The sequence below is a fragment of the Megachile rotundata genome, chromosome 9, assembly GCF_050947335.1.
Source record: "Megachile rotundata isolate GNS110a chromosome 9, iyMegRotu1, whole genome shotgun sequence".
Taxonomy (NCBI): Eukaryota; Metazoa; Arthropoda; class Insecta; order Hymenoptera; family Megachilidae; genus Megachile; species Megachile rotundata.
In genome coordinates, this window is record NC_134991.1 from 5,343,524 (window position 1) to 5,358,251 (window position 14,728).

The following is a 14,728-nucleotide window of genomic DNA, read 5'->3' on the forward strand; positions in this document are numbered from 1 at the left end:
TCGAGTTGGCAGATATCAATGGGGATGGCCAGGCCACGTGTCTTGTCGAGGGGTCGAAATTCGGCCCAGATTCGAATGTAGGTCGGGTCACCTGCATCCGTACATCTCCCGGGGGTTAGGTTTGGCCGGTGGTGTGCTGCAGGATGCACACGTACAGGATGCACTTGCAGTAACGGTACACGGTCATACGTGACAACTGCAGCTGACCGTCACGCGTCGAATTTGAATTGATAATACGCGTAATTTCTGAACGGTCTGTTGGCATAAGGCCGTAATAACCGGGGAATAATTAATTACGATAGCGAGGTTCACCTGTTCTTTGATGTATGAACTCTTGTACATAATCACGGGTCAAGCGGCTCGTGTTTCGACTTTCGACAGGCTAGATTGCTGTCTCTTGTTTGCCAAAGTGATTTCTTTATGCTGTGGACTCTATAGCAATTATTTCGGTTAATGTTTTCAGGGGGAACACTAGTTAATTCTAGTGGGATGTGGGGTTGGAGATTTGGAAGATAGGAGGAGTGGAATTTGGACAGGAGTTTCGGCGGTGGTAGTGATGGGTTTGAAATTTGGAAATTTTCAAATCCTCAAATTGAGAAATTCCTGAAATATCATAGCCCCAGAATTTCTAAGCGTTAAATCTCCACACCCCCAAGTCCTCAAATCCTCAAATTTCCATATTCTCAAATATCTAAATCCTCGAATCCCTAAATTCTCAAATTTCTAAACCACCGCTCTAAATTCCCAAATTCCCCAGCTCCTAATTTGCTAAATGTCCCACCTAGGACTAATAGAATCCTCAAACCCTCAAACCCGAAATTCCAAACTTTCCTTCCCCAAATTTTGCGAAAACTCGAAAATGGCGACACAAAATTCCAGCAGTCGTTAACACTGTAAACGTCGTTAATCTTCTTCTCGAATTCTCTCCGGTTCATTGGAAGTTTCTCGGTTCCCGGCGCGAAAAGGTTAAGTAAAGCGAGGGGCCAATCATCCAGCCACCTTTTCCCGTGTTCTACCGTGTTCTACGTAAACGGGGACATTCGCTTCGAATCAGGGGTTGGCGTATCGCGGATGGAATACGGCGAAGCAGCTTCAAAAGTTGCCAGTTAAACGACGGAGTTAACTTCGTTTCGTTGTTTGCGCGAACCGCAAATTTCCTCCAGTTACTCAGAGCCACGGTGCCGTTATAATCACGCGGATGTACGTGTTACCAGGCCAGGAGAGGGTAGTCGTCCCGTTTCTACTCGCGTGACAACTTGCTCGCTATACGCCGCGTTCCTGATAAAGGATATAGGGAAACACGCTGCAACCGACGTTCTCTATGTTAGTTCTCGTCGGTGTCTACACTACTCTGTCTTTCCGACGGAGATGTAGTTTCAATAGAATTATATTGATAAGGAAGCTGCTTTGGGGACAGTAATTGGATGCGAGATATGCTGCATTATCGTCGTTGTTTTGTACTCTGACTATAAGCTTCTTTTATCTTTGATGATTTTTTAAGGTACATGATTTATGCATCTATGTAAAATGTTCACAAGTAGCATATGCACATATGTGGATTTATACATGTATGTACATATTGTATTTTGTATATTGTGTGACTGTATTTGATTTATACATGATAGATACATGATTTATGTATCTACGTAAGATGCTCACAAGTACGCATATGTACATATGTGTATTTGTACATACACATATGTGTATATGTACATATTGTATTCTGTATATTGTGTGACTGTATATTTTTTTTTTAACTGAATTATAAAGATGAAATGATTTTTACAATCTGAGAATTTTAATATTTAAAAATTTTTTTATATAGTATCTGATAATTTTTATGACATTTAAAACATTCAAATTTTGTCTCACACATGATGTGTACATGATAACATGAGTATGTGTGTGAACATATATATATAAATGATTAATGAATTGTTGAACCTGCAAACGAATTTAAAAGACAATTAATCTAGCTAACAAATGAATGTCCATGTCCACATATGACTTAAAAAATGCATACAAATGTACATTCAAAAATATACACATATGTACATATTGATTGTATTTGAACAAAAGTTGTGTTCAATAATATTTGAGGAATTATTATGTTTGGTTATTATGTTTGATCAAGCTAGAATTTTGAATTTCATTTACCTATAAGTCTAATCGGTTAACGTCAGTTTAAATCGTGATGAAGACACAACACGTAAGACGCGTTAAGAGTAACGCGATTTCCAGCTACCAGCGATGTTTCATATTCAAGAACAATTAAAACTAACAAGTTGGCATTGCGACTCACCTCCGGATTACAGATCTTGTATTTCGTGCTCCATGATCTGCCCTTGCACGGTTTCCTCCTGCATCGTTTCTGCTGACGTGAAATTCCACCACCGCAGCTTCTGCGAAGTGGGACAAGCGCAATTAAAAAAAAATGCGAGAAATAACAATATATGCATGTACTGTAACAAGCAACATGCATGAAACTTCCGACAGTGTGCCACAGGAGCGCGCGTAAGAAAAAAATATGGGACCATATGTGTACTCGCTGGTACTCGGTGATACAAGGCTGTAATGTATTATAAATTTGCGTATTAGGGAGAGCAATGTCGATATGTATTACTGCGACAAAATTCGTGTGGCACGTGTTGAAAATTTGACAAATCAAAAATTCGCAAGATCATTCAGTACATTAACCGGTAAATAATTAATTTGGGTGTAACGTGATGAAAATTTACGACCTGCGCGTAATTTACTTCGCTGGACTCTTTCATATTTTAGGAGCTAGGTTATGTTTGGATGATTTATAATTGTGATGTTGATATTTTGGGATTTTTTATGGTTTATTTGGTGGTCTGGGAATTTAGAGATTTGGGGAGTCAGGGTGATGAGGTGTTAGGGATTTAGGGATTTAGGGATGGGGTATTTTGGGATTTGGGGATTTAGGGATTTAGGGATTTAGGTATTTAGGGATTTAGGGATTTAGGGATTTAGGGATTTGGGGGATTAGGGTGGTGGGGTTTTACAGATTTAGGGATTTAGGGGTGGAGGAATTTGGGGATTTAGGGATTTGGGAATTTAGGGATGTAGGAATTTGAAGATTTAGGGAATTGGAGATTTGGAGATTTAGAGATTTAGAGATTTAGAGATTCAGAGATTCAGAGATTCAGAGATTCAGAGATTCAGAGATTCAGAGATTCAGAGATTCAGAGATTCAGAGATTCAGAGATTCAGAGATTCAGAGATTCAGAGATTCAGAGATTCAGAGGTTTAGAGTCTTAGAGATTTAGAAATTCAGAGATTCAGAGATTCAGAGATTCAGAGATTCAAAGATTCAGAGATTTAGAGGTTTAGAGTCTTAGAGATTTAGAAATTCAGAGATTCAAAGATTTAGAGATTTGAAGATTTAAAGATTTAGAAATCTATGTATTGGGTGATTTGTTGATTTGGATATCTGGATTTGGAGATTTGTAAATCTAAAACTTGGTGCATTTGGAGATTTAAGATTTTTAAGTTTGTCAATTTTAAAATTCAAAAATTCAGAACCCAAAGAATCTTACATTAATCAATACGTCAATTCTTAAACACAAAAATTCAAAATTTCTAATTCCGAAAAACTACGACAAAATTCTAAAATACGAAAAATCAAGAAACACCCCAGATCACGATCGCACACCCACCACGTAGCGCATTAAAATTGCTACGTGCTTATGTCGCCCCGCGTTCTCTATCACGTAAAAGGAATAACTCACCTAATATTTCAATCAGTATCGTCGGTTTGTACGCTAGTATCGCGGATATTTAAAGCGGCGATCGTAAATCGGTTGGCGCGCGGCGACAGCGTAAAAGAAGAAATTTTAATAATTGTATCGGGGAACGCGAACGAAGATTTAGAAGGGGCCGCGGTCGTAGCGTCGAATGTACGGCACCGTACATCATACAATAAGCTTCTCGGGGTGCAGTTCACCAGTAGTAAGGGTCATAAATTATTCGTTGGCGCAGTGTGCGCCGTTTCTGGCCGGTTGAAAAACGAGCTGGCCGCTCGAGCGGTCGCCACCGGAACTCCACCGACGTCGAAATGAGTTCTGAAACGTTTAACATTCCACGACCGCGTCGGCGCCGCGACGCGACGCGATATCCGACATCTCTGAACGTTTCGTTACTGTATTGCGAAAATCGAACCTGCCATTCCTGCAGAAAACACCCGCTATCGATGTTTCTACGCCAAATCACTGACATGCTTTTAATTCACGAAGCAGTTATTTTTCGAAGCTTAAACTCTTGCGAATCTTTGATATTGTATTTTAGTTCTTGATATACAGGGTGGGAGATAGTTGATGTGATTCTGAATAAGATTTCTCTTTGTAAAAATGAGGTATGAAGCTTCGTTTTTGAATTATTAAGGAAACGCGGGCTAATCAGAGCGTGAGATTACGCGCAGACGTGAGCGACAGCATCGAGCCTAAAAAAATTTATATTCCATAATATAAATTACTTCGAAATTACGGAGTGTGGAGTTATGGAGCGTGAAAATTACGGCGCGTAGAAATTTCGGCGCGGGGAATTATGGCGCGTAGAAATTTCGGCGCGTGGAAATACGGCGCGTAGAATTATGGCGCGTGGGAATTACGGCGCGTGGAAATACAGCGCGTGGAAATTGCGGAGCGTGGAATTATGGCGCGTGAAAATTACGGTGTGCGGTATTATGATGCGTGGAATTATGGTGCGTAGAAATTTCGATGCGTAGAAATACAACGCGTGGAAATACGGCGTGTGGAAATTACGGATCGTGGAAATTACGGCGCGTGGAGGTACAAGGCGTGGAATTACGGCGCGTGGAAGTACAAGGCGTGGAATTACAGAGCGTGGAAATTACGCGTGGAAATTACGGAGTATAAAATTATATTCCTTAATAATTCAGAAACGAAGCTTCAAACCTCATTCTTGCGTGATGAGCTAAATCTGACAAATAAATTATAGTGCACGAGGTTAAACGGATCCATCGAATTAAACATACTTTTCAACGATATGATAGCGCCAATAGCGTATAAATATAATTTAACGCCAATTTAATACGCTAATTTCGAAATGTAATATGAAGCGCTAATTTAACATCAAATTTAATGCGCGATAATTTAATATGATTTTAATGGAAGTTAGTAATTAACCCGCGAAAATTTCTCCCGTGTTAATTTCAATTAAATCATTTAATCTAAATTAAGTTCCACAAAGAAATGTATCAAGAAAAAGAAGTACTTATATGATGAAATTGTAGAGATCCAAAATAAATTGAAACGGTTAATTAATCAGAAAGAAGTGGTTTTCGAGCAAGCTTCTAATTCAGCAGTAAAATCGCGGGTAGGTAATTACCCTGAAAACCTCGCGGAACAATTTCATTTATGAATCGTTAATAAAATTTATCCGTTATATCCGCGGATGCGTGAAACGCAACGGGGAGATCGCGTCAGCGAAATTGGATCATGAAGTGCTTACCTCGAGCAACTGGACCATTTTGACCAAGGTGACCATTCGCCCCACGTGACACTCTGCAAGCAGAAAACAATTTGTCACGCGATTAAATTGTCTAAATAAAACGATGCTCGTCCGGCAACACGCGGCACCGTGCACGCCTGTTTATCATTCCGCGCAAAAATTCGACATTCGATTATTCCGCGCGTCGAATTAATCCGAGATCGTATTTGCAGAACGCCCGCACGTTTTCCGCCACCCCTTTTCACCCCCCTCTGCGTGCTACTTTTAATGAAATTGGAGAATCCATCGCGAGCGAATAAATTCGTTAAAACGCCGCCAATGCTGTAGAAATATTCGATAGGTAATTGAATCGACACTCGCGAAATTGTTCGACAATTAATCTATGTAATAACAAATTTCCATCCCTGTCTCGCGTTTCTGCGAAATTATTGTTTTTCTCCGGAAATTGTTCATATATCATGTGGGAGTTGTTTTAGAAAACAAAATGTAACGTAGAGTTATAGGAATTTAGAAATATAAGGATTCGTATTGAGATCTGGAAATATAGGATCCATGGACATTGAAAATACTCTACAACACACATTATTATTATTTCATTAATATTATTTCACTACTGCAAACTCAACCCTTAATAACATTACTATAAAAATTCCACGCCTTGTACTACACGCGCCGTAATTCCACGCCTTATATTTCCATGCGTCATAATTCCACGCGCCGTAATTCCACGCACCATAATTCCACGCGTTGGATTTCCACGCACCGCAATTCTCATGCGCCATAATTCCACGCGCCGTAATTCCCACGTGCCATAATTCCACGCGCCGTAATTCCTATGCGTCATAATTCCACGCGCTGTATTTCCACGCGCTGTAATTTCCAAGCGCTATAATTCCACGCTCCGTAACTTCTACGCGTCGAAATTGTATTTCTACTGTTAATTATTAATATTGTCAGTAACTAGTAATTAATATAATTGCAACGTGTCCCATAATACATGACCATAGTGACAATATGTGTTAACCACTAAAATAAAAATAAAAAAAAAGAACATTAAAAATTGAAAATGAGAAATCGTTGTAATAAAAGACACTAGATGGCCCTAGATTTCCTTAGATTTAAAAACCATTACTTTTCCGACATACTGTATATCTGTAAGAACAAAGAAAGAGCGTATAGCCATCCACTTTATTCCCATGGATTCTTAAATGGCCGTGTACGAGATTGCAGCAGTCCCTTCGTTCCTCTATGAAATACCCAGACAGGAATTCAACTCGACAAGCTCTCGAGCCGACCGGTAAAAGTGAATTTTCGAAATCCGCTCGGTTCGGCCGCGGACGTGCCAAGCATTTCACGCGGTTTCTGCAGCAGCGCCGAAATTTTTATCACGTCTCACGGCGAACTTATTGCTCCGAGAGGGATATCGATGTACGAACGAACCCCCCGTATCCGCTTCACGGACGAGATTTTTCTATTTCCACGGAATGACGCTAAATACTTTGATGTATCGTCGTTCTTACTCGACGTCGCATTTATCAAAGCGTCTCCTTCCCGCGTTTCTTCGGAGCCGTTCGGGTGAATCCACGAAATGAAGCTTTTAACACCCTTTTACGTCGCTTCGAACTGGGTCAGAAATTTGATGAAAACTAAATGAAATTCTAACGTTAGACACTTTTGAAATTGATTGTTAATTTTTATTGGAAAGTTGTATTACGGCGCTTGGAAATACAAGGCGTGGAATTACGGCGCGTGGAAGTACAAGGCGTGGAATTACGACGCGTGGAAATGTTGCGTAGAAATTTCGAAGTGTCGAATTACGGCACGTGGAAATTACAGCGCATGGAATTATAACTCGTGGAATTATGACATAGAGAAAATGTAACGCGTGGAATTACGACGCGTGGAAATTACAGTGTGTAGAAATTTCGAAGCGTGGAATTACAACGCGTGGAAATTACAGCGCGTGGAATTATAATGCGTGGAATTATGATGTAGAGAAAATGTAACGCGTGGAATTACGACGCGTGGAAATTACGGTGCGTAGAAATTTCGAAGCGTGGAATTATCATACGTGGAATTATGACGCGCAGAAAATATATCGCGTAGAAATTTCGACGCCTGGAAATAAAATTTGTACTTGTTCAAAGTTTGTCTATATTTTTTTTTCAATCGATCACTTATACAAAATTTATTTTATCGGTATAACTACGAGTACTATTTTTATTTTGTTGCACTACTAACAGAGATGTCAGTTTACCAAACTGAATTCAGTATTTTTCTATTTAACAAAGCTTGTCATGTACACGTTCTAATGTAATTAATGAATAATCGTGGAGATCACTGACCGAGTTCGAACATTTGATGTAAACGAACGATAACAATTAGGGTCGAAAAATCGTTTAATAAAAAAAGCGTGACAAAATGGCTCGCAAAAATATTAAAAAAGAGAGGAAAACCAGTGGTCCAGTTGGAAACTGGAAAGTGAAACGTGATATTGGAGGAATGGATTTTTCGAAACGCCTGCCGGAGCGACCACTTGATAACGAAGTTTGTTTAGTTATTATTCTGAATTGGATTTCAACTCTTTTTTTAGAGAAGTCCGAATTTTTTTCTCATAGCGTGCAATTTTCGATTGTAATGAGAATTTCGAATTGAGATCGAAAGAAAACGAATAAACGAACGCTTTCTGTAGGAAATTTAAAAAACTTAATCAACCGATATATCGGTGGACGAAAATTGAACTGTTTGTTGCAGATGTGTTATCAAATTGGGAAATATTCCGAAATTCTTAGATCTCTATATTTCTAGATTATTTGTTTTAAAACTTCACTAGTTTCATAACATTTCTATTGTTATATTTCTATCTGTTGTATTTCTGAACATAACCTATACTCGTTTAATTTCTGTACATAACCTATACTCCTCATATTTCCTCTAATTAAAATTAATAAACGTGAATATATATAAAGTTATAAACATTGTTTAGCTTTACAATAAAAAATAAAAGAAAAATAGTCAGTAAGAAAAGTGGGAGTAAAATGTTGAAGACCGCCATTGCGAAAATATGAAATATACTTCTCCTTCGATTTCTCTTTTCCCGATAATGAGCCGCTGTATCGGCTTTCAACCGAGAGAAAGAGCAGCAAGAGTTCCGGCAATTAATCCCTTTTATCCGGCCAACGTTCTCTGCGCGAAAGAAAGAGAAAAACAGGATAACGTGAAAGAAAGAAAAACGGTAACGAAAACTACGAACCAAAAATCGAGGGAAAATATAAAATGATATAAAAGTTGCAACGGTTATGGAAAACGCCATTGAAAGAGGTGTACACGAACAAAAGTGATCGAAGTAAAGAACAAAGAACCTGGTAGAAGCTCGACGTTAATGGCCATCGGCAGTTTTCATCCCCTACGTGGAAATTTATTTTGGAGACTAGTTTCTAGCCGATGCGATGTTTGAACTCTGCTCCTGTATCCTTTTTTCGCTCTTTTTATCGTGTACACAGGTGGTATTATGTTGGCTGTGCCCCGACCCCGACACGAAAGTGGCGATCGAGGGTAATGGGCGATAATTTCACGCTCGAGCAAATTATAATGACACGGATTCGAGAGTGTGTGCACCGCGAAATGAGATGTTCGTTAGGTTAACGAGTTTGTTTTACAAATGATTGCGCGTGTATCTTGTATTTTTACGACCGGTAATTTATATCCTACTTTATTTCCGGAACGAATTAACGCGTTATGCTTCAGTGACGCACCGCTTGCGTCGTACCTGCGAGGAAATTGAATCGTGTATTCAAGGAAGGTCGTATGAAAAATAATTTTAAATTGAATGTGGTTTAAACTCTGTTCATTTCATTTGTCTAATTATAAGATAGTAAAATACGTTCATATATGTTCACATGTGTTCATATATTTAATATACGTTCATATGTATAAGTTCATATGTTCATATGTATAATAATATATGTTCATATGTACAAGCTTATATGTCCATGTGTACAAACGTATAAGTTCATATGTATAAGCTTATATGTTCATATATATACATATATATGTATATCATATGTATACATATACATATCATACGCATATACATATCATATATATAAAAAGTAAATTATGAATATGAATACCTATGTTTTCACATGCATGTAACAGACATTTAATTGTCAGACGATTTCAAGTAATAACTTTTCGAGTAATAACTGATTTGAAAATTTCGTTCCGTTTCGACTCTTTGCAAATAACTGTTGCATTTCGTTATAATCCTCTTAAAGGACGTTTGCAATTACGAATTCCTAATGAATAGGATTAATGACTATTTACCACTACGTGTTTCGAGTGTACGCTTCTTTCTTTGTGTATTGTCTATGTACCTTCAAGATGGGAATCGCTTTCGTTTGCAGATGACTTTAACAAATATTTCATTATAAAATTCTAGGTATCATAAATAAAGTATAAATTGTATATACATTTTTTATTATCTTCATACAAGTGAATGTCCTTGATATAATATTCCATTTTATAAATTTATTTAAGGTGACAATATGGCCGACTTTGAGGTTATGTCAACCGTATTAAAACAAATTATTATTAAACACTATTAATTATTAAAACAGCAACTGAAAGCTTATAAACTTATACAAAAGAAAGATTATAAATATAAAAGAAATATTTCCTGCACATTAACAATCTAATATGTCTAATATTTTATTAAAAAACTTAAAATACACGAATTTGAACCTACATTATTTGAGACATAATATTTGCGTTAGGTGCACCAAAGGTTAATAAAACAAACACAGTTGCTACATCAATCAATAAAAACTTGATTTTCATTCAATTTCTATATGACACGAAATTTAAAAAAATATCGGTGACAAATATTTTCTGCATCGGCAAACAACCATGATGAAGTGGCGCAAATAGCCCAATGCAAATCGTGCTTGTTTAAATGAGAACTTTCATCGTGTACACAGCTTGTCGAAAATTTATTTGTTTACATTACATTCGGCGGAATACCATTTTCAACTTTAATTTTGATAACTATTTTCATTCATGTTTATTAAAAAAAAACAAGTTAAAAAAAAACAAATTTAAAATTCTCTGAGTTCTATATTTTACATGGCTATGGTATTATAAAGCAGTTTAAAAATGTCCTATTTATTTGTTTGTAATTGAAAGTTCCTAAATCTTCCTAGAGTAGACAATTAAAAAAAAGCAAATAAAAAATACTCTGAGTTCTATATTTTACATAACAAAGGTATTATAAAACAATTTAAAAATGTCCTATTCAATCGTCTGTAATTGAAAGTACCTAGATCTTCCTAGACCGGCCATTTTGAGCAAACTTCTCCTGTCCCAAAGTTTTATATAAACGACTGAACTTTCTAAAACACCATGAGTCACATTCGAAAGAACAGCAGCAAAGAAAGAAAACTTCGATGATCGAACTCGAAATGAATTCGAGGAAACGCATGAACGATTAATGGCGCAAACAGAAGGGTTGAAAGTGGTTAGAAAATCGAAAGAAAACACCAACGAAAAGCCACTCCGAAGCTTTCAGCAGTTTGTTTTATTTTCGTGCTGGATGAATAACCTTGAATGCCGGAGGCAAATCGTCATTGGGATTTACTGGAGCGTCGATTTCAAGAAAATTTCGGCCGAAAACGATCGACCTGTCGACATTTCTGACGGTTATTTTATGAGAGTTCGCGAACGTGAAAGTTCGTGGGATACAACGAGGTGACAGCGGTCGCGTATATACGCGGCGCGTTAACATTCGCCGAGTTGGTTCATTAAAAAAGCACGGAACAAGCTCCGGGAACGTGTTCATTTGTTAAAAGTTCGCGGGCTTGTTCGTTGTTTGAATCGTTGATTAAAGAAGTGGCGGTCTCTGCTCTCGCTGCTTCCTCTACGCTTACTCGTTTTACTGGCGGTCCTTAAAAGCTGTGTCTCTGAATTATTTTATTTAAGACTGTACACTGTTAAATGATATTTCAATCTGTTGTAGGAAAATTAATTTTGGAGACATGATTTATTAACAAATTCGAGCGTTTTTAAGATAAGGGCGCATTGTGTAATTATTTTGGACGTTACTGTGCATTATTTTAGAAATGTTGTTCTGTTGTCTTACAATTTTTATATTGTTATGCAGGCTATATTGTTGAAAAAATTGATTTAGGTTAATGTGAGATCGTATGTGAACTTTTGTTTATGAATCAATACTCATACATGAATTACTTGTTCAAGCTGTTTTAAAATTACCTTTATATATTTGCATTTAGGATCAAATATGTTATTTGAATGAAAAAGTGAATGTAAAGTAGATGATTCATAGACAAATATTTCTAGCAAATATAATTTTATAGTTTCATTAGCTGAATGTTGAAAATGACCATATGTACCATATGACCATATGTAATGATCACATGTAACGCTAATAAGACATACAAAATGTACTATGTTTATACATACAAATTTTTATTCAGTACGCAATATTTGTTATTCAGAAACAGTATACGTTCTCATTGTTTATTGCATACATATTTAACATGTTGACCAGCACAGTGAAAACTGACGTTTGTGGTCAGACGTAATATAAATTATTAACATGTTGACCACGGTAGTCATATATGACCAACGCTGTGTCAGCTAAATTAATTGTTTATAACAATAGAAAATTTTGTTAATATTGAGACACTGATTAAAAAATGAAATTGAAAGATCAACCCATATACAAGATGTCTCGCTTCGTTTCTCAATTATTAAGGAAAAACACGGACCAATCAGAGATTACGTGCAAACGCGAGAGCGACAGTTTCGAGCCTAAAAAAATGTATATTCCTCAATATAAATTACTTGAAAATTACGGAGTATGGAGTTATGGTGCGTGAAAATTACGGCACGTAGAAATTTCGGCGCGTGGAATTATGGCGCGTAGAAATTTCGGTGCGTGGAAATACGGCGCGTAGAATTATGGCGCGAGGGAATTACGGAGCGTGGAAATACAGCGCGTGGAAATACAGCACGTGGAAATTACGGAGCGTGGAATTATGGCGCCTGAAAATTATGGTGTGTGGTATTATGGCGCGTGGAATTATAGTGCGTAGGAATTTCGACGCGTAGAAATACAACGCGTGGAAATTACGGAGCGTGCAATTATGGCGTGTGGAAATTACGGAGCGTGGAATTATGGTGCGTAGAAATTTCGACGTGTAGAATTACAACGCGTGGAAATTGTGGAGCATGGAATTATGGCGCGTGGAAATTACAGAGCGTGGAAATACAGCGCGTGTAAATTACAGAGCAAAAAATTATATTCCTCAATAATTGCAAAACGAAAAATGGTGACCCTAAAATAAGATTCCATTTAATTCGATACTCGGAAACAGCAGATTTTGAGGAAGCCAGTACAGAACGGTGCGAAAGCCCGCATTGCGGAATGAGAGATCGCCTATCGGCCTATTGGCCTGTCCTCTCTGCTCGTCTATTTCTATCTTTCCTTCTCTGTTCTATCTATCTAGTCGTGTATCCGTCTTCATTCGCAACTCACCACCTTGCACCCCCTTCCTTTCGTTGCCAATTTGCGAGAGATTCGCAGTTAGAAGCGAAAGGACATTGTCCGATAAGAATCGCTTTTTCAAACATCGCCAACGACCGATCGCATAAATCGTTCTAATCGAGACCCAGGATGATTTAATGATTCTACGGTGAAAATGTTACGCGATTTTCCTGAGTGTTCTCTTCTCGCAGAAAATTTCAACGCTTTGACAAGCGTGACCCGGTTCGGGGCCAGCTCTTCGTATCAATTGAAATTCTTTTCAAGTATTTTTTCTGCTTTTTTGTTTATAGAAAATCGCTCGTTCTGCCTTTGTCCGGCTTCTCCGTATTTCGTTTTCAAGTTAATTATGGCTGTTTCGGTGAATGCCGACATCTGCGAATTTCTGCGAAGTCTTTAAATTCTGTTGGATTAATTGATGTTTCAGTGCAGGGAAATTAATTAGTAGAAGCTGCTCAGATTACACTGCTATGAATATGTGTAGATTATACACTACCGTCCATAAGTATCCGGACACAAGCGAAATATGCATTCACTTTGCATAAAAGTTATTCAAGTATCTGCAACAGTAACTAAAATCGATTTTTTTTTCTGCGAACGTTTGAATACTGGAACGTTTTTCCATTGATAATTTTCGTTTGGAACTCATATCTCGATGGAAAAGAAGCTACAGACGAACTAAACCGAAACTGTCGAATGCGTAGCATTGCCTCCATTCTTGTTTTCATTGAGGGAATCTAAACATCTACCAACAGTTTATAAACACTTAAAACATATCGAAGAACCCTTTGAATACGTTCTGCACCATAGAAATGAAACACAGTAGAAATTAAAATTTTTTTTAGAATCGAAAGTGTTTCATTAGATTCACAAATTTGGACTTTGTACTTCTGGACATGAATTTTACTTTCACACTTTCATTGTATAATTTGTACTTAAAAATTAATTCTATTACGTTATGACACCTCAAAAAAGATAATAATAATTATTACAAATGATATGATAACCCTAAATACCTTTCGTACAAAATTCAACTATGTTTTATGTCACGAAACCAAGTGTCCGGATACTTATGGACGGTAGTGTATATCAATGTAGTCTGATGACAATATATCTGATGACTGCAATTTTTAAATTATGGTAACAAGGGTAAGGATAAGGAGTTTAATACTAAACCTACCGGCATACAATGCGTACTTAATTTGAAATTAAAAATGAAGTTAAAAAACAAATAAACAAACGATGAAACATAAATAATTAGTATACACGTTTATTCTTTATCTTGATGAAAATCAATTCTGATTTCAAGAAATGTACTTTAACAAAATGTATACCTTTTAATAAGAAACTTGTGGAGCGGTCATTTAACTGGTTTGGTAGTTTTAGAGTTTAGGCTCTGCACTCGATACAATGAATAATAAACATCTCAACCAAAAATGCCAGAAGCTAATTTTAAAATTCATCAGAATGATCTCATCTGCATTCCAAAACTTCCAAAATAACAAAGACCTCAAAAATTAATAAAGGTCATTTCAATATTATCTCCTCACATTTTACATCGATTTCAATTAAAATCCCCAGAATTAATCAACGATCCGTTCACAAGATTGAAACAGTGTTAAGTCATTAAACAACCGATCTCTTAATGATCCTACAGTAACGAATGAGCAACTT

The 14,728-nt window shown here is 37.1% G+C and overlaps 1 protein-coding gene across 5 annotated transcripts in view; it reads right to left on the reverse strand.

The window, feature by feature from the left end:
* nolo (ADAMTS-like no long nerve cord) overlaps positions 1-14,728 on the reverse strand; it is a 258,541-nt gene that overhangs the window by 74,379 nt on the left and 169,434 nt on the right. For all 5 annotated transcript variants that reach the window (XM_012292449.2, XM_076535635.1, XM_076535637.1 and 2 more), the window contains exons 3-4: positions 5,494-5,546; positions 2,303-2,402 (exon numbers count right to left, since the gene is read on the reverse strand). In XM_012292449.2, the coding sequence (XP_012147839.2) occupies positions 2,303-2,402; positions 5,494-5,546 (153 nt within the window). The remainder of the gene's footprint in view (positions 1-2,302; positions 2,403-5,493; positions 5,547-14,728) is intronic.